This window comes from Bactrocera latifrons, unplaced genomic scaffold (genome assembly GCF_001853355.1).
Source record: "Bactrocera latifrons isolate USDA-ARS-PBARC rearing strain unplaced genomic scaffold, ASM185335v1 scaffold_6, whole genome shotgun sequence".
NCBI lineage: Eukaryota > Metazoa > Arthropoda > Insecta > Diptera > Tephritidae > Bactrocera > Bactrocera latifrons.
In genome coordinates, this window is record NW_017537267.1 from 1,535,130 (window position 1) to 1,562,654 (window position 27,525).

Genomic DNA, 27,525 nt, shown 5'->3' on the forward strand with positions numbered 1-27,525 from the left:
AGAGCTGCCCCCGCCACGATGTCAAAATCGTGCTTGGCGACTTTAACGCCAGGGTGGGCAAAGAAGGTATCTTTGGCACTACGGTCGGTAAATTCAGAATCCACGACGTAACATAGCCAAATGGGTTAAGGCTGATCAACCCCACCTACCAGATCGATCATAGTGTGGTAGACAGAAGACACGTCTCAAGTGTTCTAGATGTGCGTACGCTCCTAGGTCCTAACATCGACTCGGACCACTATCTTGTTGCAGCCAAGATTCGCACCCGCCTCTGTRCAGCAAAAAACGCACGTCAACAAACACAAGGAAGGTTTGACGTCGAGAAGCTGCAATCACAACAGACAGCCGAACGATTTTGTACTCGGTTTGCACTCCTGCTCTCTGGGAGCACTCGTCAGATGAAAAGGTGGTCTAGGTATCGATGTCCAGAGCATACTTAAATTATGGAGGGAACACTTCTCCAGGCTGCTGAATTTCAGTGAACGTACAACGCCAGGAGAAGGCGATCCCGATTCCCCAACCGATGACGATCAAGCAGACGTACTATTGTCCGACTATGAAGAAGTTCGAATAACAATTACCCGCCTGAAGAACAACAAAGCGGCGGGGGCCCATAGATTTGCGTGTGAGCTATTCAAACACGGCGGCGAAGAACTGATAAGGAGCATGCATCAGCTTTTTTGTAAAATATGGTGGTACGAAAGCATGCCCAACGATTGGAATTTAAGTGTGCTATGCTCAATCCATAAAAAAGGAGACCCCATAATCTGCGCCAACTATGTTGGAATAAGCCTCCTCAACATCGCATATAAGGATGATATTGATATCATCGGCCTCAAAACCCGCGCTGTTAGTTCTGCTTTATCCAGACTGTACCAGAAAGCAAAACAAATGAGTCTGGCAGTGAACGAGGGCAAGACGAAATATCTCCTGTCATCAAACAAACGGTCGTCGCACTCACGCCTTGGCTCTCGGACTGAGTACTCAAATGAGAAGCGATGTCCTCTCTCGACCAAACTCGAAAGATTTATGGTCCTTTGCGCGTTGGCCACGGCGAATATCGCATTCGATGAAACGATGAGCTGTTCGAGATATACGACGACATTGACATAGTTCAGCGAATTAAAAGACAGCGGCTACGCTGGCTAGGTCATGTTGTCCGGATGGACGAAAACACTCCAGCTCTGAAAGTATTCGACGCAGTACCCGCCGGGGGAAGCAAAGAAAGAGGATATGTATGTACATACATACATATGTGAACACATGTAGCTATATGTGACGAGAATGGCAAATTCTTATACTTAAGCAAAGCAACAAATAAAAATATATCATTAAAAAATTGTATATCAAATTTAAATATTATGTAATAAAATAACACCTGTGTGTGGACATATATAAATTTAAAAGTCTTTAGAGGTGTGTCCCAGGCAAGCCGCGCAAAATAAATAACAACAAGAGTTTTAAATAAAATATGTATTTTCGTCTTTGCAGAAATATAAAATTTAAAAATATTTTGAAGGCAAAGTATGAAATTTAGACGCATTTTCAAAATACTAAAGCAATGTTAATGTTGTTGATGTGCTTGCAAGGTAAACAACGAAATAGAAAAACAAAGGCAAACGAAAATACCTATTAAGTGAATTAAGGTTAAAATAGGAATGGCATGAATTAGTCGAAATATATAAACAATGTTTTTTTCTTGGCAAGGAAATGCGACATTTAAAATTAAATTTTTATTAATAAAAATGTGAAAAATTACAGGGACATTAAAGAAGAGACACTGAGCACGATCTTTGCTTTTGCAGTTTGAAAGTTGGGGCAGTCCAAAAACACTAGGAAGGGACTAGTAAACTAGCGGAAATATTACCAGATATATTACCTCATTCATATATTATATTCATTAGTATTGCTAACTACCAGATTAGAAAAACACCATACCACTTTAATGAGTATTAGGTTTAAGCTGCTTTTCTTTGGAAATCGTGAAATTCAATTTAGTCTTTTAGAACAAAATTGTGGGCATAACCGAAGGTGCCAAGTGGGTTTCTGCTCTTGGTGGAAATTCAGGCTGTATTTTTAGTGTGAAAAAATTAAAAAATCATCTTATAGGAATAGAGAGTAACGACAGACGAGTTGGCTGTCAGAATTGAAATTTTTTTGAACTGCTTTAGACCATTTGGTTTCTTCAAGTGTTGCTTGAAGCACTTAACTCTAGACGAACGGTTCAAGTTTTGGAACACTATCAACAACGATTATACCACAAAAGTACTTTTGGGTAATGCAGAAGTGAGACAGATCAAAAGGCTTCTACTTTTAGGCAAAAGAGTGAGCTAAGTAAAATTGTAGCGGTTATTACAGGGTTCTACCTTTAAGATCAAGCCTTTAGAAATTTGGTAAAGTAGTATCGGCAGATTGCAGAGCATACTCAGTCTTCAGCAGATTGAAACGGGACATTTTTTATAGCTCTCAACATTATCAGGTAATAAAGAAAAACGACTGACGAGTTGGCTGTCAGAAATGTAATTTCTCTAAGCTATTTTTGACAATTAAACCCCCTCATGGGTTGCTCGAAGCAATGAATTCTAGACGAACGCCACAGATCTTGAAACATTAGCCATAACGAGTATACCAAAAAAGTACTTTCGGCTAATGCTGAAGATGAACAGATCAAAATCTTCTACTTTTAGACAAGAGGGTGATAAGTAACATTGTAGGAATCATTAGAAGACATCTAGCTCTAAGGTCTCAACTTCAGAAAGTTAGTAGAGTAGAATCGGCAGAATGTAGATTATGCGCGGAGGGTGAAGAGACGCTACAACAGTTTTTATATTTGCGAATATTCCGCCTTCAGTAAGTTGAAACGGGATATCTTCTGCGGCTCTCAAATAACCCACTAGGGTTGAAATTCATTGAGTTTGCTAAATAAAGCTTAATTACTTGTCACTTGGGAGCACAATGTGCCTACTGATAGCCTAAGAGCGGCCACCTGTGCTATCATGCTCCTGTGTCTTCTCTTTTCAACCCACCAAGCAATTCATAGAGTCTTAACTCAGTGCTTATATAGGTTTACAGTTGAAGTTAGGGATGAATTTTTAAGAGCGCGTTTTAATTAAATAAGAAGTATAACTTCAAAAAAGAAAAAAAAAAAATTAAACTGGTGAAACTATAAAATGTGTGTTGTTGTTGTAAARGGTGTATTATATGTAAATTTGTGTTCAAGTTTGTTTGCATGTGGGTTTCTTCGAATGTACACCTAATGTATACACCAAAAACCAACAAATTCATACGCATATGTACATTTAAATCTAAAAGCAGCAACATACAGAGCGAAAAAATACGGAAAAAATAGTTTGCTCAAATGCGGTTCAAGCTTCAATTTACAATTTTTTCGACACAAATAATGTAGCTAAATATTCGTATTACACGTTTATTTACTTTGTACAGCTGTAAAGCTCAATGTGCTCAAAACCAAAAAAAAAAAAAATAATAATACTAATAAAAAAAAAATTTGCTAAGCAATACAAGGAAAGCATCTATGGATTTTTATTACAGCGCTAGAGTTGCCAAATATTAAAAAAATAAAAGTTCTTCAAAAATATGTTTCAAGCAATTGCATTCATATTTGCTTTTAGAAAATATGTGTGGTATGCACACTGGCGTTTAAATAAATAGTAGTGGCCATACAAAGCGTATTTGCTAATCAACTACAATATTGTTATTTTTGTTTTTGTTATTTATTTTCATTATTTAATATTTATTTCAAGTAATTGTATGCTTTCATTTTGTATACGTACGATCGGTCAATCAGGATAGAGGCCTCCTGCTCTTTAAACCTGTAAAAGGTTACAAACAACAACAATAAACATTTTGTTTAAAAATATATTTGCACGTTGATGATATTTGTTTTTTTTTTTAAGATTTTTGTTTTTGATTTTTGTCTACTGTTTTTGAAAATTAAACAAAGCATATTGAGAATATATATTTGATTTGCGCATTTATTTGGTGGATAAATGGTGTTGCTGTTGCTTTATTGCTTTTTGGTTGTTCTTGATGAAAGCGATGGCTGTGGCTTTGCTGGTGAATATAGCGTATCTACATACAGTTATGTTTGTATGTGTCTATATGTATGTAAGCATATATTACACAGTAATATGTATGTAGTGGTTGTGATGGCGATTGCAGTGCGTTTTGCGCGCTAATTGTTGTTGTGCTTTTGARAAATATTTACTTTCCAACAAATAATAATAATACAATTAATAATTATAATTGCGTTGTGGATTTTGTGCTTTCGTGCGTAAATTCCATTTCATGGCTAATGTTCGAAATCAGTATGAAATTTGAATTTTTTTTCGAATGTTATGAGAAATATGGTAATTAATGCTGAATATTCTTTATGAACAATAATACAAAGTGGAAATGAAAAAAACTTGTGCAGTGCTAAGCAAAAACTATTGCAGATGATGATTATAAATTCAACAAAAGTATGCAATTTTGAATAGTATTTTTTTTTTTATTGATATACGCGATAAGGGCGGGAATTGTGATTTTCCAAAGGAATATTAATAACGAAAAAATAAAATTATATTTTCTTTTATAATTTTTTCGGTGTATTTTTATAAATTTTATGCGTTTAAAACATAATTGAAATTCACAGAACAATAATAAAGAATTTAATTGAATGTATACAATTATTGCTTAACATTTTAAAATAGTTCTTAAAGTATAAATTGGCGGCGATTCTTTTGGGAGTAATCAAGCAGTTCACGACTTCTGGTATGCTCTTGGCAGCTAAAAACATATGTTTGAAGGCGAGTTAGAGTTAGAAAGCGAACCGTATCTCCCCACAGTTGTGCGCTGAAAGAGTGAAAGGCCGAAATGCTTGATTATGAAGAGCTTGACACGCTGGCCGACAGGGGTAATGCTCGAAAACTCTACAAAAAGATGCAGCGACTAAAAGGTTTCAAGGCCGCTGCATATTCTTGTACAACTCACAGATGTGATCTAGTGACTGATGCCCAGAGCATACTAAAATTATGGAGGGAACACTTCTCCAGCCTGCTGAATGGCAGTGAAAATATAATGCCAGGAGAACAACAAAGTGGCGGGGCCGATGGATTTCTGGTCGAGCTATTCATATACGGTGGTGAAGAACTGATAAGGATATGGCATCAGCTTCTTTGTGGACCTTATAAGTGCGGCTTTAGGCCTGGGAAATTCACAGCTGAAAAGAGGATCGATATACACCCCCTCTAAGTCGATTTTACGGCTGCTCAAGACAGCACAAAAAGGAGCTGCCTTTATCCCGCTATAACTGACTGGAGAAAATAATTCAAGCTGCAGAGGTGAATCGAGATGGTACCTACAGCAAAGCAGAGGGTCTGATCATTTGTGACTTTGCGCCCTCGTCACTGTTGACAGTCATAACTTCGAAGTCGTAGATAATTTCATCTATCTTGGATCATCATTAACTCTAATAACAATGGCAGCTTCGAAATCTAACGCAGAATAACTCTTGCCAACAGGTGCTACTTCGCGGTAAGCAGAGGAAGAGGAATACCTCTATTCCGTTGGAAAGACCAGGTGGTGACAAAAAATGAAAAGGCCGAACGACGACCCAGCCACGATTGTGACCATATTTCAAATTAATTTTTTCGGTCAAAAGTTGGACATTTTTTTCACAAGTCCACCACTTTGCGAAGAATGTATGTAAAGCTAAGCATGCAAGCATGTATTTCAAGAGTAAAGTGTGCCATTATGAATCCGATTTTTGCTACCGACTTAAAGGATTGTCTTGAAAATGGTGGTATCTAAGGTTGGCCTAGCAGCGGCCATTTTGTGTAAAATTGTCATTCTAAATTTCTTCATACCCACAATATGCGTTTAAGAAAGTCTGAAGGAGAGCATTCTTTCTCTTACGCCTAATATATATAATCAAAACTTGGCCTTTTTCAGGGCCCTATGAGTGTCTACTCTCTTAAACGGATTTAACTTTCTCAATTAGACAGTTTACTAAAGGAAGTTAAAGCATTTTTATACAAGCCTTGACAATTTCGCTTCGTTTCAAATAAAGCTTGCTTTTTTGAATTTTTATACGTTTTTACAAAGAAATATGTGTGGACTCCTCAACCTTTTAGTTCGTGGCCAAATCGTGCTCATGACAGCGAGCGCATCCTTGCTGCTTATTAATCTTGAAAATCAAGTATTGCCACATCAATTTGTAAGGATAATATTTTCTTTTGTTAATGAAGCGTTTCCATTACAATTAATTACTCATTTGTAGGTTGTTAAGTACAAATGATTCCAGGCGAAAAATCACTCACTCACTTTATCATAATAAAAATTAAATTTACAAATTTCGGGCACATCTGTGCACACATACAAAAAGTATGTACGTATACTAGTATCTACGTATGTATGTATGTGTATGTGTGTGCGATCGACAGTTGTCGCCAGCTATTTTTAAGCCTACTTCGTCGCCGACTTTCACACCGCTCCATTAGCATAGCTGGCGCGCTGGCGGAATGCATTAATATAATTTTTTTAATTGACCTCGCATTTGTTATTCATGTTGTCAGCGCGCATTTGTCCTGTCCTTACACACCTGATGGCCAGCCGCAAATGCTGCTGATCTCGTATAATTCATTTCATATTTTCGCCATTGTTCGATTCGCTGCGTTTCGCTCGGTCACACATACCATTGCGCTCCATCCGAATCCATTCGATTCGGTTGCATTTTGTCACACAATTTTATTCCGTTTTTATTATGGTTTATGGTGCACAATGTTTATTTACGTCTGATATATGCATGTAAACATAAGTGTATGTGCATGTGCATCTGTGAGCGCTGCTAAGTGTTTGTATGCGGCTACGTTCGCCGCATTGCTTTATTGTTGCACTGTGGTTGTTACAGCTGTATTCATTAAATATTAATTAATCCATTGTTTTACAATGGTATTGAGTATTTTACCGCTGTATTCCGTTATTACGAAGATAAATGCATGTGGCGTATACATACCTCTATGGATAGCTATGTGTATTTACCAAAGTGAAAAGTGGTTGGGTTGAGTGGTATTGCATTTTTCATATTTGTTACAGTCATCATCTGCAGATTATTTACAGTTTTGTAGCTGGTCATTGTGACAATATTTATTGAATCGCACGCTGACTTAATGCAAATTCGATAAAAAAAAATCGTTTGAAAGTAACTGTGAGGTGAGTTGGCTTCTGTAAACCTTAAAGCTTTACGCCAACTGCCTATGTTGGCTTGTATAATTATAGGAATTACAAGTTTATGATGGAAAGTCTCTTTCTCATTCTTTAGGCCAAGTTGAGCATAAAATATCAATAGTGGCAGCAACTATATGCAAGGCTGTTAGGATGCAATGACTAAGCCTCAGCATTTTATAATGCCACTACTGCAAGGGAAACTTCTCAACGAGCAGTATATTCTAGTAGACAATTGCTGTCTAGATTATCTTTAGTTTTGCTTAGATAATCCTTTTAAGTTAAAAGTTGATTTGTGAGCACTAAAGTCTGAAAACAAGACACATTATCAGGTTATTATGATCGAAACTACTTTTCCCACTAATCAAAATCACAATCATCAACTCATTTTAGCAAATTATAATGATGAATTAGTATTTGTCTTTCTTTACTTGAGAGATCAATTCTTACACCTTTACGTTGCAGCTGCTATATGTAATTTATACCTTCAAGCAGCTATGAACCTAAAGAAAAGTTCGTTTGAACTAAATGGCATAGAGGAAAGAATACTACACTTGTTTAGCACTGAAAATGAAATAGCATAAAAACTGCGAAAATGTTGAATTTGGCTCATTTCGTCTTTTCGTAATATTTTCTGTAAGACCAAAAGGCTTCTTTTAATAAAAATCCGAAAGCAAGACTAGGTCATGAAAACAATTAACCTTTGTCAAGCAAAGAGATGAAAGAGAAATGGAAAAGGCAAAGGAGCCATGTTTTTGCAAAAACCTAAATTTCTTTAAGTACACACCCATTTTAACAAGGTATACTACATGGAAATAGTATATATGTATATTTCTAGTTTTTATTTAAATTAATTTTGGTAATTATCACGACCAGAACTGAAGCCATTTTTTCAGCGATGAGGCCCATTTCTGGCGCCACTTCCCACACTTCCCACACATCGCATCAATTAACGGATTTATTGAGAGAACACTTTGTTGAGCAAATAATTCAACGTTTTGAGCCGCTGTTTGGCCACCAAAATCGTGTGATGGCACACCGTTAGAGTTTCCTCTGGGAATATGGAAATGTCTAAAATATATGCGTACGATCTAGCTTTGATTCAGACCTTGGAACAAAACATAGAACGTATCATTCACCAGTTACCAGTTAAAATGCTCGAATGAGTCATCGAACCTGCGGCCAACATTTGAAAGAGATAATTTTCAAAAAATTAATACTTCAAAATGTTCTGTGTTTTTTCTTGAAAAAATTAGGATACTTCGAAACGGTTTACCCTTTGTATATATATACTCAGCCGCACCCTCTAATTATGTGTAAACTAATCGGGGTATAAATATTTCTCAACAAATTTAAACCAATAATCTAGCTTAAGTTATGTTATGGCTGATGCTCAAGATGTGCATCGCTTTTAGAGTGCTAATTGTAGTCCCTTCTGAAGCCATAAAATAATTATTGCCTGCCAAGTCAACAAAGCACTGTGAGATTAATACAAATCCCTAAGGCGTTTACTTTCTAAGTCCCTTAGCTCTGAGGGATATTTGAAAATGTGAGCTGCTTCGTCTCGCCTGCTTCTAAACAGTTTCTATAGGTGGCAGTCGGTAAGGTTCTGTCAGGTCAAAAAGTCGATAGCAAAAAAAAAAAATTAGAATCCCACAACTAGAGAGAGGTTAGTCTTAGTGAGAGCAACCTCTTTCGATAGACTTTGAGCCAAAAGGGTCTTGCGATGGCAGCGCAGGGCTGATTAAGCTCCCCGCTAACCAGTAGTATTTCTCTACAGATAGTGTATTTTCTTGTTAGCACGTCAGCTTTGCAAAAGCGCCTGGATTGCCGTAATAGCAGTAGCCTCGCCTTTATAAATCTCCCCAAGCTCAGTGTTCGTCTCCTTTGCTTTTTTAATCCGCCCGCAAAATCTGGCCTTATTTTCTCTGCTATCAGATCGAGGGTGATGTTCCTCCCCACATGTTGGTAAAGAAAATACGGCCAGAGTTTGATTTTATGACTACATTTTTTTCCAATATTATTTTATTTATTTGAGCTTCTTTTTTTCAAAGTATAACAATAAGTTATAAAATCGTTATCTATTTGAAAACTAGAATGGCTCAAGTAAGTGATTGAGTTGTTTTAGTACGCAGGCATATCTCTTCTCTTAAGGCGTGTTTGATCGCAGAAATGTACCAAAGCATTAGCCAAAGGGTTTGGGTGATCTCAGAGTTTAGATATATATTTAATTCTGCTATATTTTACTTCTTTCTTTACCATAAGAATATCAAGGTCTCTATGGATATTTTCGTTACGCATGTACCAGGCTGCACCTGTGATTGTTTTAAGCATTTTCTATTGGAACCTTTGTATTATATCAATATTAGTTGCACACATCCAAATCGGTTTTATGACCGCATTTTATAAAAGCACTTTATTATCTAGGCTATGTTTTGAGTTTTTTATTTAAAAGCCAATTTAAATGTGCAGCTCTAATCTTCGTACATGTTATTTTGCTAGAGATATGTTTTCTCCACGTTAGCCTTCTATCTACTATGTGATTCCAAAGATGTAATATGAAGTCATAGTTTGCGAAAATTCCAGAATTCTCTGATACATATGCATCTAAAAATGCAGACTCTCCTATAGCTATTTAAAGTGGGTTTTACAGTGAAAACTCTTAGTGTCCTTAGAACTGTTGATTAAGCCCTCGACCATTCTAGTAATTTTAGAAATTTATTTTGAATATTTGCTTTACCGACTTTTTGAATATTTTGCTGAATGCCTTTAGGATGTATCACCATTTATACAAGGCTCTTGGGTACTAGTCAAGTAATCGGTTTGTTTTGAAGCTGTCATTTTATATGATTATTCGTGAAAATAAAAAAATACTAAAATAAACTAATCTTTTAATTGATGAAACTATTTTTTTTATATATAAACAGTTGGTGTTTTATTTAGGAAAATTCAAATCCCTAGCTGTTTCCTTTATACCCTCCGCACAGCCCATATAATAAACACCAACAAACGACATTCAGATTTTACTGTAATATCTACAAAACAGAGCTTTCAGTGGAAAATCGCCACAATAAAATGAGCGTGCACCAATATAGTTGCTTTAGCAACCTACAAAAGTACATATAATTTGGAGAATTAACAAAACCAAAAAGAAAGTGGGGAATTTGTTTTAGCAAGCCACCTTGATAGCTTCACGATTGACTGAATCTGGAAAATGTTTGCATTTCCACGAATGCAATTATAAATCGCAATATTAAATTTTTCGCTCATTCAACAGCTCACTGCCATTTCTATTTGCAGACCGAGTTGAGCGGGTCTCTATACGTTTGTATGAATATAAACAAACATATGTACTGACGTATGTATGTACAAATGAATAGTGCCGTTAGAGAAAGTATATGTGTAGGTATGGGGTCGTGCGGCAAATCAGCCATGAAGGGTGCCTTACTGCTTCGTGGGCGATGCTACTCTAGCGAGTCGCGAGATAGTGTACTCTTTACTTATAGTGAAGCAGTAATAGAACGTGCAGTTAAGTTGTACATAAAAAGGGACTTCATTCACAAATTTATTCAGTTTATTAATTTCAATAAGATATTCACAATAGCTGTCAGGCAGCGGGTCTAAGGCTTGAAAGATTAAAGCTCATCGTCAACAAACTGATTGGATCTTATCAGTGTGACTTTAGGCCTGCAAAACCAACAACTGACCAGATATTCATCATTCGTCAAATCCTGGAAAAGACGCGTGAACACATGACCGACAAAAGAACTGGCTTATGCCACTATGTCTCAGGTTGAGCAATACCAAAACCTCCGTAAGGATCGAGAAAGACCTCTCCAAACCGTTCGACACCAAATGAGGTTTCAGATAAGGCGACTCTCTATAGTGGACTTTTTCAATCTGCAGCTGGAAAAAATTCAGATCTGTCTTCTATCATAACGTCTGCTTTCTCCAGACTGGATACGGAAGCGAAGCAAATGGGTCTGGTGGTGAACGAGGTTAAGACGAAATATCTCCTGTCATCAAACAAACAATCGCCGTACTCGCGACTTGGCTCTCACGTCACTGTTGACAGTCATAACGTCGACGTCGTAGATTATTTCGTCTATCTGGGAACCAGTATTAACACTAACAACGATGCCAGCCTCAAAATACAAGACAGAATAACTCTTGCCAACAGGTGCTACATCAGACTGAGTAGGCATTTGAGAAGTACTGACCTCTCGTGACGAGGTATTTACGATGAGTCGACGTTGCGAGTTTTCTCGAGAGAGGTTCTGGTCCTTTGAGCATTGTTAACGCGGAGAAACGGTACCTGCCGGGGAAAGTGGAGGAATATTTCCTACAGGGTATGCGTTTGTATACTGATTTTCAGTTTGCTTGCAAAATTGTGCGCGGATGATTGTGTTGTCTTAGTACTGTGAACGCGTGTGTATGTAGGTATAGATGGACTTACTGGTGTGTGTGTGTATGTGTGGCTTCGTAGAGGAAAATAATTTTCCGTTTCGCGCAGAAAACTGTGGTTTCATCTGCTCGTTGCTGTAGTTTTTGCACTCTTTCATTGGGGTAGGTCAGCTGGAATTTGCACCCGCACCGTATGGCAAAATTATAGTGAGCAAAAAAAAGAAACGCACACACAATAGTTTTTAATTAAGTCTGTTTCTTTTGCTTGACTTTGCTTTGCTTTCGCACAGTATTGAGCTGAACAGAGTTTAATAAGCATAATAAAATAAAGTGGTCTGATAGTCACTTAATGTTGATTAAAAGAAGGAGAAGACAAATAATATGCCTCAGTTTGGTTAAATTAAATTTAGTTTTGGGTAAATCTCGGAATTTAATATGTTTGGAAAATTCTTGAATAAAAAAATAAAATTTTTATAATTTATATTGCTAGTTTTAGGTACCTTGGGATCTACTCTCATGAAATTGTCTACAAAAATGCTGTAAGCATAATTTTAGGAATTAATCGCTGTAAGATTTTGAAGAAACCTCACTGATTTATTAAAATTTTGTCCTTTTAGCCGGATTTGCAACTCTCACAAATGTAATTATTATATATATAGGCAATACAAATACCTATTATATATATATATAGGTTAGTTATTTATACAGACAAATTTTAACAAAATTGTACGACGGGTATATTTTCCCGTATATAAAATTGATTACATAAGCCGTATTAGTAATAAGCTAAACGCGGTGATTAGACTGGTATCCAAAGAAATTCCGCGGCTGTGAATCGAGGCGCAAAAATCATCGGTATAACTAGAAAGAAAATTCTTGATGCCTAGGCAGTTTTATCCGAAAAGGAGTCTTACACGTCCAGCACTTTTTCAGCGAAGCCATTAAGGAATCAAACTACATATGAACGAATGAAATCGGATATGCTTGATATACATAGATGATGGAGTTATCATTAGTAAGAGGAGAATTCAAAGCCTCAGGAGAAAACTGTATGAGCTAAACATGATGCCTGTAGAAAACATATGGAAGCGATATTCTTTGGCATACGTAGTGTTTGTTACAAGTTCGATTATGTTGGAAAAATGGATGACTGATTCGAAGAAATAAATGAAGTATATTTTCAGGCGCTCCATAAGTATGCAAATAAATTAGAAGAATTAGAAAAAAAGTAAAATTAATAACGATACCAAAATCATATCATATTTGGTTAAAAAGATACCAATAATGGTTCGATTATTCCCTCTATCTTCTGCAATTGGAAAACTCGACTGAGTTGGAGCAAACAACCGATATAGAAGAAGATTAAGCTGGACAACAGAACACCAATGAAAGTATGCCAGAAGATCTACAGGTAAGAACACAAAAGGAAGATTTTTCTACTACTTCTAAAGATACAACAGAAAACGAATCTGAAAACATATCAGGGAAGAAAGGCTCTTTCGCGAAAAATAAAATTGCAAAACAGTCGTGTGAAGATGACCCTCATGAATATTTTACAACTGAGAAAATAGCAACCATATTGCTTGATGGCGTTCCAAAGTAAACAGGACTTTTTGAATTTGGCGCCGCCTGGTGGATTCATTTATATGTCGACTGGTGCGTTGGAATCTGCTATATTTATCGATTGTCTAGTGAGAATTTCATGACATTTCATTAATTGGAAGTGAAGTTATTGCGTTTTAAGTGTCAGTATTTTTATGTATCGGTGCTAAAATGAGCTTCGAACAAGTTTATGGCGGTGATTGATTTATCGCATTTTGACCGAACATTTGGGCTTACGAAAGGTGTGGGCATGGTTTGTTATTGATAATATTCATTACTTAACATTGAGTGTTCATTTTAAATAAAAAGTAAAAAAGTTGTTTTTAAATAATAAGTACTTTCTAAATGAAAGATTAATCTAACTTATATTTAATGTCAATTTGCGGGTATTTTTAGCTATGACACATATCTCCAAATTTGAAGTTCTACAAAGCGTCATCTAATCAGAATAGATTATCAGATAACACGATTCTACAGTTTGCAAGTAATCAGAGAATTTTATTTTTATTATATACATAGCAATTTTAGGGCCTTGAAGGCGCTGAACTTTATTTTAGTTAATGATTCTTGAAATAACGATTACAGCTCTAGAAGCTTTAAGTTAATTGTAACAAAACCAATCCCATTATTTTGCATCTGAAACTAGGACTATTCGACTAATTTTACAATATGGTTGTTTTGGTTTTCGAAAGCCAGGGAGCTAAGACTTCTTCCCTGACAGAACAAGGAAAATGGGAGAAATAACTGATTTCAAAGTAACAAGATGCCAAAAAAAATAACTATTTTCATAAGTTCACAGTATATTTATATTAAACACCAAAACTGAATATGGTCATTTTAGGCTGGTAATAGACAGTACTACTTACTTTCAAAACCGCCCTTAAAAGCTATATTAAAGGAATTTTTCAAGGAAGTAAATTTACATATTTATAAAAGATAATTCAAACAAACCAAAGAAAGAAAGGCGGTCGAGTACGCAGTGGAACGAGTGAGTGGGAGTGGCAAAGTATATGACAGAATGGCACCATATATGTAGATAACCCATTACCCTTAGGCTGTACAAAATATTTCCGAGAAATGAAGACCTTTCGCGTGTGTGTGCGTATAAAGGGCTGTGCCTATGTGAAAGCTCATTGAAAAGGGTAAATATATTTACTGACACCAGCAGAATACTTGAGGCAAATCTGCTTAAAAGCTCGAGCTGACGCATACTACTTTAAAGCCATGACGGTGGCATATAGAACCAAATACATACATACATATATACAAATATGCATATGCAGATTGTAACGATTACGTTTGTAAGTGTGCTTGTTTATGTCACTTGGCACACACTGCTGTGGCAAATACCATCAACAACACCGAAATGAGGTTAAAAACGATGTCAAATGTCGCTGCATCAATTGTCAAGTCGAGAGTGTTTGAAGGAGCCTGCAAGCATGCTACATATGAAAGAGAATTATGTAGACACATACATAGGTAGGTAGCTATGGCAACACAGCGCGCCTAAAATCTTTTGTTGTACTAGAAGCTATATAGCAGGTGTTGGCCCCCGGAGAGATGGATTGCTGTGGATATCACGGCGTTGCAGCGCCACGCTCACATTGTTGGCATCGTTGACGAGGACACCAGCGAAGCCACAGACACTGAAGCGTCTATGCGATGACGCTCGTTTCAGTTGGCATTCTGATTCTGTTTGTGGCAGTGCCAGTCTCGAACCTGTGGGCGCTGACGTTGACGTTGACGTTCACACTGAGGTCATTTGGCTTGTGGCTTTGTCGTTAACATTTGCAGTTGCCGTCGACTCATGCCAAAAATTTCAAACACACACAGCTAGATAAATATCTAAACAATATGACACAGCAGATTGTGTTGGCAACAACACTAGCAACAAGAAAGTGTGGCAGTCACGTAAAAAGCAACATAAAATAATCGCATTGTGCGCCTTTATTAAGGAGTCTCAGTAAGCGAGCGGAAGAAGAAGAAAAAAGTGCGAAAATAATGCGCTTAAAGGTGTGTGTGTGTGTGTGCGTTTATTGTGCACACATGCTTAAAGGTAATGCGAAATGTAGTTATAAGTATGTTTCCATCTACCCTTCAGGTACAGTGGTGGGTATTACTTTTGCAGTGGCCTAAATGCGTTTTCCTATTAGAAGAGTGTAAAGTCGATCTAAATTTTACTAAACACAAGTCTAGAGATTCTTTCGGTAGGAAGAGCTAGGATATCATATCCAAATTAGGTAAAGTTTTGGACTTGAGTAGTGAGTATATTCCCACTATGGCTCTGCTACATTTGTAAGATTAGCTGTTCGTGAAAAGAACACTGGGAGAAAATTTATAATAAAACCATATGGCTTTTGATAAAAGCTACTTTAGCACAAACTGGACTCTGGTATCCTTATTGAGGTTTATGTTATAACAAGTGTATGGGAAACTGGCGCTGTGTACAGGGTTTGTACGGGAAGTAATAAGACTAAGTCGAACTCAAAAAATGTATTAAACTAATCGTCACAATTCTTTAAAAACTTTCAAACTAGGCTCCTCATGCGTCGATGCAACGCTGCCAGTGTGATTTCAAAGCATTAAAGGCGTCACGGAAGGCATTCTCTGGAATAGTCTTGATAGCCGAGGAGCATGCTGCTGAGATCCTCTCTGTCGTCTCAAAATGCTTGCCTTGCATCGGTCTTTTCAGGCAAGGAAACAAAAAAGCGCTGGGAGGCACATCTGTGCTGTAAGGCGGCTGCTGAATCGCTGGGATGCCTGCCTTGGTTAGGTATCTGTTCACAAGAAAGGACGTGTGAGCCGGGGTGCTGTCGTGGTGCAACCTCAAGTCGGCTTTGTTTGAGTCTCTTAGGACTTCCACGTAAAACTTGGCGTTGACGGTTTGTCCAGAAGGAAAAAATTCATGGTGGACGATGCCTTTGATGGCAAAAAAATGTGCATTGTTTTCACTTTAGATTTGCTCATTCTTCCGGTCTTCATCAGCGACCTTTTTCCGGCCCTCCAAAAAGGCTTAGTGTCACCAAAACACATTGCTTGAACATATCAAACGTCTCTGTTGCGGCATTTTCGGCTTGCATCACAGAAACACGTCGCGCGAAAATATTTGTCTTGACTCTACAGGTACTCGGAGACAACTGACCAGCCGTTCTCGTTCATTAGCCACGAACGCCCTCTGCCGAATCCAGTTCTAACCATACTATAACTAAGGTTATGTTAAATATCTTCGCTAAGTTTTCTTCGCCAAGTTTTTTTCGAATGTTCCTTAGCAACTCGCTACTTCAAGCAGACCTCTGCATCGCATTAAAAGCATTCGTGTTCTGCAGGGTATTTACGTAAACGCATACTGACGCTGGTATATTCAAATATACACATCCTCATAATAGAGTAGTTCTTATTTTATTTAATGCAAAGAGATTGCGCGCCAAAATCCGACAATGGGATTATACACATTATGCTATGGGACCCTTGCAACTGCTGCCGAGTTTGTGCAAATTGCCTTATAATTTAGGTATATACTATATGTACACACTTTCACATAATAACAGAAATGAATTCTTTAACTGAAGACTTCTACTTATATATATTTATATATGTATGAATATCATCATTTAGCAGCGAACTCACAATTGAAAACGCGTAGGTATTTTGTTCGGTTCCGAAAAGCGTGTTATGCAATTAGGGGCAAAGCAGTGGAAAAGAATTTTTTCGCTGATTTGGCGAGTATACATGAGTAAGCGATTTTCGTTGCGCAAAAGGCAAACATATACAGTGGCTCTGAAGGAAAGAGTATGTGGTATTAAAACAAAATAAATCGAAATATAATTTGTATGGATCGAGTTTTGTAGCACACAGTTAAGACGCAATTTCTTCAGCTAAGGCTAATCAGGAATGCTTAAAGTATAGTTGATCATCAACTTATACCACTTTTCATAAACTATCTAAAATAAATTTTGACTCAAAACAAAACACAACGAAGAAAGCAAAAATAAAAATTTCCTTCTACATAACCATAAAAGAACTGTGTGGGCTCAACCGGGATTTGAACCCGGGACCTCTCGCACCCAAAGCGAGAATCATACCCCTAGACCATTGAGCCGCATACAGTTATATTACTGTTGGCGACACTTCACAGCGAAAAAGTTAACGTTCACACCTGAAACCAATGTCCAAAGCAACGCTTTGGGCCACAAGAAATGCTTAACAGCGTTATTAAGCAGCGCGCCAGTAGCTTGCATACCCAATGAGCTTGATTCGAAACCAGTTCGACACGGCATGCTTCAAACTCGCTGACATAGTTTTAAACCGTAACCAGTAATTGTAGCTTAATGGTTTTAGCGCTGACGTTTTCCCTCATTTGGTTTGGATGTTGCATTTCTTAGTTTTCAGTGCCGTTCGGTGAGTTTTTGAATAGGTCTTTTATTGTTTCGCTTTGAGTTTTGTTTCCCTTTGTGAAATTTTTCAACTTTAAATCTGCGACTACTTTTATGTTGGGGATGTAGCTCAGATGGTAGAGCGCTCGCTTAGCATGTGAGAGGTACGGGGATCGATGCCCCGCATCTCCAAGGCAACTTCTTTTGAGCAATTTTTGGTTTCGAGTATATCTGAAGTATTTACCAAGAATACGACATCTGAAGTGGTTACCTAGAAGTCTATTTCCATTAAGAAGTCAGTGCAGAGTTGTATATTTTCCATGATTTTTAACATATTTGCTTTTCTAATAATAGGTGGGTTTATTTTTAATTATCTTGACATTTTTATATTAAATGCTAAAGTCTTAAAAAATTTTGATCTAGAAGAAGCAAGAGCGTGCTGAATAGCAGTGAAAAGATAACACTTAGAGATGGTGAACTCGATTTCTCAATCGAAGTAGGTAGAGCAGACGTTCCATTGCCGGACTATGAATAGCAGTTGAATGAATGAATGAATGATAATGAGGAATGCACTGCGACCTTTGGTCTATTGTGCAATGTAAGGAGCCTCACTTAGCCCCAGCCCATTAATGAAGTCCAGTAGGCTGCTAGGTGCTAGCGAGGCATTGCGATCCCTATCCGGAAATGGAACTCCAAGGGCCTTGGCTCTGCGAATACAGACTGCTGTGCAGTCGATCAGCAGATGCTCCGGAGTTTCAGGCTCCCTGTCACAGAACCGGCAGTTGGCGCAAGCTGATAGGCCCATTCTGTACAGATGTACAGCGATGGATTGCCGGTCACGCTGTTGAAGTACGTCGGCAAAGAACTGATAAGGAGCATTCATCAGCGGCTTTGTAGAATCTGGTCAGACGAAAGTATGCCCAACGATTGGAATTTAGGTGTGTTCTTTATCCCGCTATTTCTGAATTTGGTATTTCTGTAAAAATAATGTGGCTGTTTAAACGAAATTGATCAACACAAGGAGCTCTTTCAGGATCGGTAAGGATCTCTATGTGCTGTTCGATATCAAACGAGGTTTCAGCCAAGGCACCTATCTATCATGCGACTTTTTCAATCTACTGCTGAAAAAAATAATTCGAGCTGCAGAGCTGAAGCGAGAAGACACAATCTTATATAAGAGCGTACGAGTATAGCTGCTAGTGGACGCCACTGACATCGATATCATCGGCCTCAACTCCCGCGCTTCTGCTTTATCCAGAATAAGTAACGAAGCGAAGCAAATGAACGGCAAGACGAAATATCTCTCTCCCACTTCACTCCTGATAGTCATAACTTCGAAGTCGTCGATAATTTCGTCTATCTTGGAACCAATATTAACAACAATTAAAATGTCAGCCTTGAAATTGAGCACAGAATAACTATTGCCAACAGGTGCTACTTCAGACAGAGAAGGGAATTGAGAAGTCAACCCCTCTCTCTACGAACAAAGACCATATTGTACAAGTCACTCATCATCCCAGAAAAATTAGTGCCCAGTATAAAAAGAAATATCGAAACTCTCTCAGGAGGAATATTTAAAACTCCATATTTATTTCGTGGTATTCTCAGTTATTTGCCATATCACATGTTTTTCACTAATCTGTGCTTACAAAGTTATTATATTGCATTTTAGAAAAATACTCCCATAAACGTTGGCTTTCAAAGTTTACTGACAAGCAAACTGCAAGCCATAAATTATGTGCGGACAAATTTCACAGCGCCAAGAGAAACATTAAAATGTTGAAGAAAGCAGCATACATAAGCTAATGCATTTATGTTTGCATATACACATACAGCAAAATATGTGTCAGGTCATTCGAGTAAACGGACTTTTTAAACTTTTAAGAGTCATTATAAATGCATGACAATTTATAGAGCAGACAGTTGAGCGTCAACAGCGCAGAGCATCGACATTCCGCATTGTGGCAGCTGTGCGGGTGTGAGATACTTAAAAAATAAAAAGCATATAAAAATGTATTAGTATGAAAAAAAAACACATTTTTCTCTGTGTGAGCGCTTTTAAATGCGTTTTCGATTTTAAGTACAATTTCTTTCTAATGAACTTGCATCTGGTAGTTTTATTTTGTTTCTCTCATTTATTGCTTGTGATCGTCAACCGTCTGCATTGGCGTTTGCAATTTGCCAGATGTTCGGGTAGGTTTCGAAAACACTTTTGCTTTTTGGCCATAAAATCAATTATAAGATTGGCTCCTACTGTAAATAAACAAACTCAAATAATGTCTCTAGTGGAATCAAGTGTAAACAATTGAAATAGCTCAGACGTAAGCAAGAAATTTGTTCAGTTTACTGTGTATGGTATAGACACATGGTTCAGAATTGGTCGCTCATTATCGGTTATGAAAAATAATTGTATTATTTTGAGCAAAGTCTGAAATGCTCGATGGGTTTCTCAATAAAGATTAAATTATATTTTGAAGAATTGGGACTGTCTCAAACCACAAACCGGCGGATTTAGAGAAAACATTTGGACTCACATTCATATAAAATTGATCTCATTCAAGAACTGAAGCCATTGCATTACGGTGAATGCGGTAAATAAAAAACACGTATGTGCAAAAAAAAAAATCTACAAATTGTTTATGAACAACTATTACATTCACCTAACTTGATAGTTTGGTGAGATTTTTGTTCTTTTGGAATCATCAGCCCATACTTCTTTCGAAATGAAACAAGTGACACGGTTACTGTCAAAAAAGAGCGGCACAATTAGATCGATGATAACCAACTTTGTATGGCCGCAATTGGGACAAGTTGGCAACATCTGGTTCTAAGCATATGAGGCTACGTTTCAAACAGCACGTACAATAACCAAATTATTGAGAGAGATTGTTGGAACTTCGATTATTTCCATAAATTTTGACGTTGAATGACCTTCGAAAAGTTCAGATTTAATAATTGGACTACTTATGGAGTGGTTAAGAAAAAGTCGTGGATGCCATTCATCATTCAGATGTTATACTGAGGACTTATTTGTATCGATTGTGGCTAGAAATGATTCTTTTACAAATGACTCAAGCAGCTAACAACTTCCGGTCTTAGATCAAGTATCCTCTGGGTAGCCAGAGAACATCCGTTTGAAGGCGAGCTAAAGTGAGAAGGCAAAACATCCCTTCCCCAGGGTAGAGCGCTGCGTTTAGGACCCGCTGCGTTTAGGACCCGCTACGTAAAAAATGTCGCCAATGCAAAGGAAAGAGACTCTCCTTTTTAAACTCGGACAGACTATGTAAAACACAAGGTTAATGTTGTTTTAAGCACCTTCTTATTTTGGGCTTTTAAAAAACTATATGGATTAAATAGGAAATATAAATCTTTCGACCAATTGACTCAATTAATGAAGGTTTAAGAGCATACTTAAAACTACAACTTCTACCTAGTAACAACTACAACTTAATACAACTTGAAACAACTCACAATAACTACATATTAGTGTTGTTGTAAATTGAGGTCAAGCTGGACTGTTTACTAGCAAACCGATTGCACATTTATTTCCGTCGGATATTGAAGCTAAAGAGATAAATACAAATATACTTCTACGAAATGCAGGTGTGTGTATAACTCTGCTTAATGCTTATCTCAGTATACCGCAAAGCTTGAGCATGTATAAATATGACCGACAACTGCTAAACATATGTGTTAGTGCTGTTCAGTGTTGCCGTGTTCACTTTAATACAGTTCAATTTGCAAGTGGATTACAATGTGGTTTCCCAGAACGCTTGTATATCTCCCAAACTTTAGCTTGCAACAACACATTTGCATTAAATATAAGCTTGCAAATATTACCCAATTAGTACAAGTGCTGACACACACACACACAAAGTAACTAAAAGCAAGGGAGTTGCACAAACCGCATTGACAAATCTAAAGACGGCAATTTATGCACGTGTATGTGTTTAACGTGTTTAAATATTGGTTGTTACTAACAGAGCGTTTTGCACATGAGGAGAGTTGAACTGACTATTTGGCTTACAAATTTTTTCACCAAATAGAATTTTTAGAGGATTTATCTGATTTTGAATTTAATCGTAAAAAAAGAAGAAAAAAAAACGTTGCACTGAAGCTATAATACCCTTCACAGGCTTGATTCTGATCGGTTAGTATAGTATAACAGCTATAGGGTTTCGAGATCCGGTATGAAGACTTCCTCCGAAGATTGCACCTCGACAAATAATACGTGTCACATTTCGTTATGATATCTCTTCAAATGAAAAAGTTTTCCATACAAGAACCTGGTTCCGATCGTCGCTTTGTATGACAGCAATATATAATAGTGGTTCGTTATCAGCGGTTCCAGCAAATGAGCAGCTTCTTGAGACGAAATGATCATATCTTAAATTTGAGACTGATATTTAAAACATGTTAGACGATGTGCGTGAGTACGAAGGGCTTAACATGCCTGCCGACACAGGTAATGCTCGAAAATTCTACGAAAATTTGTGGCAACTAAGGGATTGTTTAAAGAGCGAAGGCAAATGCAGCGCCTTGTTTTCGTGAGCTCTGTTTCAGTGTCGAAAAAAACGATAAAAAAATAAACTTTGTGCTCGCAGATTGTGGCTCCAAGTCCAGACAATCCTTCAAATTTTTGTTAAGGGGCACACCTAGTGTGAAAGCGTAAAAAAAGGCATTTTTTGGGGTCAAAAAAAAAAAAAAATATATATATATATTGTCAATCAATCGTTTTAAAATTTTGAGGGTATATTTATACATGTTTTAAGAGTACACAAAATTTTTGAAAATATTAAATATTTTTGAAATGACAAGCGATCTCCGGCGGCGCAGCCTTCTCTGTTAATAAAAAAAAAAAATTCTCGATAAACTAAAACATATTGTCTGTACGATGGCCCTCGGGCTAATGTTGGCGGCATGTTGAAAAAAAAAGTTAAATTTCACCCAAAATTATGGTCGTTTTTGGTCTGCCAAAATTCGATTTTTGATTAGATCAAAAAACTGGAGAGTCATCGTATGGAGAACTATATAGAGAAGATAAAAAAAAAAAAAAAAATTTGATAGCGATCGGATCATTTGTCTCCGAGTAATCACTCCAGCAAATTCGGAAAATGCTATTTCGAGAAAACGCGTTAGAAAATGTCCCATATCCAATGCAACTATCTAACTGCCGAGCGGCTACTCTTTTAAATGGCTGTAACGCAAAAATTGTTTCAGATATCAATTTGAAATTTTAGTATGTTATTTTTAAAGATATAATCTATCGAAATATGAAAAAAATTTCACATTAGGTGTGCCCCTTAATTGCTAATTTATTTACTAATTCAACTGAGGTCGTATACCACTCCAGGAAGAATTGCGTGAAGATTGTCTAAAATCAGTTGTTGTTATTCCGGATTTATTGTTGTGTGCAAGTTGATATTGCGAAGGCGTCATGTGAGTTATTGCGAGATAGAGACAACTGCGGACATTAGCTGCACCAACACACACTCCATATTGCATGAATGTTTGAAAATTTGTTTCACGTTGCATCCCACACTATTTTCAATCGCTCAAAAGAAGGCTCGCATCAAGTGGTCGAGAAATTAAAAAAAAAATACGTTAGCGGTGCTTTGCAACACGTCTATGAATTCATTATAGAAGATGAAACTGTCTTGTGCGTATGCGCTCAAAAGTAAAGGGCAGTCGACTGGTGTATCCAGATGATTCGAATTCAACAAAAACTGTTCGCACATGAAGCAGTTTCAACCAATTTATTGCCTGTTTTCTAGTTTCACGGACATGGTGAACCATACAAATAAAACAACGTAGAACATTTAATTCTGAGCGGCAGACAATCATTTGTTTGTCAATTGTCTGTCGAGAAATCAGAGACGTCTATGCCAGCTCTCACATATCGACTGCAATAGTTGCAGTTTTGAGTACTCCAAACATCAATTTGAAGATTCATCCACCGAGTAGTCCTGACATCGCAATCATTGCCTTCGTTTCAATGCTGTACGAACTAAGCGGTCAACGTTTTGTGACACCTGAAGGGGCAGTTGATGCGTTTAGAACGCATTTTTGGAGAACCCTCTGTCAGAGTGGCAAGAGTGCTGCGACAATTGGTACTAAGACATTGAAAAATGATCTTAAGATAAATAGGTGAGGATTGCACCACGACCTTCTATAGGTCTATTGTGTCCTAGAATAACTTAATTGAGAATATTTTGAAAAAAAAAGCGTAAAAGCGATTTTCAATGTTTAATATTTGTTTTTGTTCCCTTATCACGAGAAATAAAAGGCAACCCTGGTATATAATAATTATTTCGTGATTTCTTAAAATAAAACTTAATATGATTACGGTCTCTGATGTTGAATCAATAACTAACCTTAATTAAACTAAAAGTAATGAGTTTGGGTTTTATATAATAAGTTATAGAAAATACATTAAAGAAAATATAATCAAATCAAGTAACAGATAACATTAAATAATGCAACAATGTCATGTTCGACAACAGAAGATGGTATTTCAAAGATGAAGAATTCTCAAGTGAATTAGTAATGATTACAATAGAAAAATGCCAAGCAAATTAGATGACCGAAGAGAAAAGTATGGAAGTTGAATAGTAAAAAAGCTGTTGCAGGCGAAGGCGAAAAGTGCAAAGAAGAAGAAGAAGAAGAAAGTTCAAAAATCACAGCGAATAGTTGAAGAAAATGGTAAGTGAGATGCAGAGAGGAAAGAATTTTGCGACATTTACATAAAATATGCAACTCCAATGGCAGCACAAATAAAAAAGAGAAATAAAATAAAAAGGGAGAAAATGAGATGACTGTTGCCACCAAAGGTATGCGTAATTGTATTTCATAAGCGGCTTAAGGATAATGGAAATTAAAACGGAACTCGGTGATGGAGAATTTCAATATAAAATAAAATATATATTTGTAGTATGTATTTCAAATGCATATAAGTAAATGGATTGTTTGCAATGTTGATTGTGGCTAGACTGCCGATAGTGAATAGAAAACATAGCAATATTCATAGTAATAATAATAATAATACGGTAAATATTTCAATTCAAACTAAGTGGCTATTTAATAAATATGGAATTATAAACATGTAAGCATGCATGTAATTCAAAAGTAATTATGTGAGCATTGCAATTAATGCAAGTAATTATGAAACTAAATTTAAATGAAAATGATGGGCATACAGTGCTTTTGTGGTTTTCATTTACATCGCAAAAAAAGCTTGTGTGGGCTTAAAAATGTGAACATGTTGAAAATAAAACATTTGTTTTGGTTGCTTTTTGCACTCCATTGTAAAGCCAATTAGTTCTGACCACTTAGTGTACTATTTTAATTTATGGTATATGTATATGAGTAAGTATTAAATTTGGACATACCTTTCACTTGCAATGCTTGAGTTGCGTGACATCGACTTTGGCGACATCTCAAAGTCGGAATCCGAGCGGTACAAGAACGATTCGCGACGTTGTGGAAGATTTTGCAGCACCAAGCCGGCGCTTGGTGAGCCGCCTTCAAGCGGTGATCTAGCGCCTTGGCCATTTTCTACATCGAAGCTGTGGAGGTGATGACAAAAGTAAATCATTAGAGAGATAAAAAGTATAGAAAAAAAGTGTTTTTGCTATTATAATTTTTTTATTGTTATTATTGGAGCAGCGTTAAATTAAAAATTATATATAGAATTAGAAAATTTAATTTTTTGAATATAGGGAATTAGAAAATAGAAAAATATGTAATCGTATAAAATTAATTTTGAGCGCTAAAACATTTAAAAACAGATCTTTAAGCTCAAAACCAGAACCAACAAGTAAGGAAGGCCTAAGTTCGGGTGTCACCGAAGATTTTATACTATCGCATGATAAAGTGATAATCGAGATTTCATTATCCGTCATTTACATATTTTTTTATTTYGCTGTAAAATTAATTAGATTAGATCAATTTGTGTACTTTGAGTATTGAATTGGGTTTTCATTTATTTTAATTGTAAAAATTGTGAAAGGTTATAGTCTGATCACGACAAGTTTTTCACAAGAGATACCTCAGCTCAAATACTTTATTTGTGTAAAGTTTTATTCCGCTATCATCATTGGTTCCTAATTTATATAAATATTATACAGAGAAGGCATCAGATGGAATTCAAAATAGCGTTATACTGGAAGAAGGCGTGGTTGTGAACCGATTTCACCCATATTTCGTACATGTCAACAGGGTGTGAAGAAAATATTATATACCGAATTTCATTAAAATCGGTGGAGTAGTTCCTGAGATATGGTTTTTGGTCCATAAGTGGGCGATGCCACGCCCATTTTCAGTTTTTAAAAAAGCCTGGGTGCAGCTTCCTTCTGACATTTCTTCCGTAAAATTTAGTGTTTCTGACGGTTTTTGTTTAGTCTGTTAACGCACTTTTAGTGATTTTCAGCATAACCTTTGTATAGGAGGTGGGCGTGGTTATTATCCGATTTCTTCCATTTTTGAACTGTATATGGAAATGTCTGAAGGAAACGACTCTATAGAGTTTGGTTGACATAGCTATAGTAGTTTCCGAGATATGCACAAAAAACTTAGTAGGGAGCGGGGCCACGCCCACTTTTCCAAAAAAATTACGTCCAAATATGCCACTCCCTAATGCGATCCTTTTCTAAATTTCATTTTAATATCTTTATTTACGGCGTAGTTATGACATTTTATAGGTTTTCGGTTCCCGCCATTTTGTGGGCGTGGCAGTGGCCCGATTTTGCCGATCTTCGAACCTAACCTTCCTATGGAGCCAAAAAATACGTGTACCAAGTATCATCATGATATCTCAACTTTTACTCAAGTTACAGCTTGCACGGACGGACGGACGGACGGACGGACAGACAGACATCCGGATTTCAATTCTACTCGTCACCCTGATCACTTTGGTATATATAACCCTATATCTGACTCTTTTAGTTTTAGGACTTACAAACAACCGTTGTGTGAATAAAACTATAATACTCTCCTTAGCAACTTTGTTGCGAGAGCATAAAAATCAAAAAATTAAATATGTCTTCTTCTTCTTGATTGGCGTAGACACCGCTTACGCGATTATAGCCGAGTTAACAACAGCGCGCCAGTCGTTTTTTCTTTTCGCTACGTGGCGCCAATTAGATATTCCAAGTGAAGCCAGGTCCTTCTCCACTTGTTCCTTTCAACGGAGTGAAGGTCTTCCTCTTCCTCTGCTTCCCCCGGCAGGTACTGCGTCGAATACTTTCAGGGCTGGATCGTTTTCGTCCATCCGGACAACATGACCTAGCCAGCGTAGCCGCTGCCTTTTAATTCGCTGAACTATTGAACTATGTCAATGTCGTCGTATATCTCGTACAGCTCATCGTTCCATCGAATGCGATATTCGCCGTGGCCAACGTGCAAAGGACCATAAATCTTTCGCNTCCATCGAATGCGATATTCGCCGTGGCCAACGTGCAAAGGACCATAAATCTTTCGCAGAACTTTTCTCTCGAAAACTCGCAACGTCGACTCATCAAATTAAAAATAAAAAAAAAAAAAAAAAAAAAAAATTAAAAAAAAAAAAAAAAAAACAATAAAACTAAGAATCAAAAAATTAGATATGTGCCGGATTTAATTTAAATTAAAAAAAATTTTGAAAATTTTTAATTTCAATATATAAACAAAACATCAAAAAAATAAGTATTGCAATTTAATTAGTTTTTAGACGCAAAAAATTTAATATATGATTTTTAATCCGAAACAACAAGAATATTTAGTTTGAAAATTATAATAACAAGTATAAAAAATTACTTGCAACATGTTGCAAGAGTATCTAAATTTGTTATATGTAAAAGAGGCTGTCATAAATTAATAAAAAAATAAATAAATAAAAAAAAAACACATAATCGCTTGCAGACTTATTTTAATAAACGCTCAAATC

The 27,525-nt window shown here is 36.7% G+C and overlaps 1 protein-coding gene and 2 non-coding genes across 3 annotated transcripts in view; 1 reads left to right on the forward strand and 2 right to left on the reverse strand.

Annotated features, from left to right (window-relative positions):
* The window catches only part of LOC108974937 (cAMP-specific 3',5'-cyclic phosphodiesterase-like), a gene marked incomplete in the record, with an annotated part of 163,394 nt that overhangs the window by 42,921 nt on the left and 92,948 nt on the right, over positions 1-27,525 (reverse strand). The window contains 2 exon segments of the mRNA XM_018943064.1: positions 3,795-3,833; positions 24,992-25,168. Of these exon segments, the coding sequence (XP_018798609.1) occupies positions 3,795-3,833; positions 24,992-25,168 (216 nt within the window).
* Positions 17,258-17,329, reverse strand: Trnap-ugg. The gene has a single exon. It is a non-coding gene; the product is annotated as a tRNA-Pro (tRNA).
* On the forward strand, positions 17,723-17,795 carry Trnaa-agc. Its single transcript has one exon. It is a non-coding gene; the product is annotated as a tRNA-Ala (tRNA).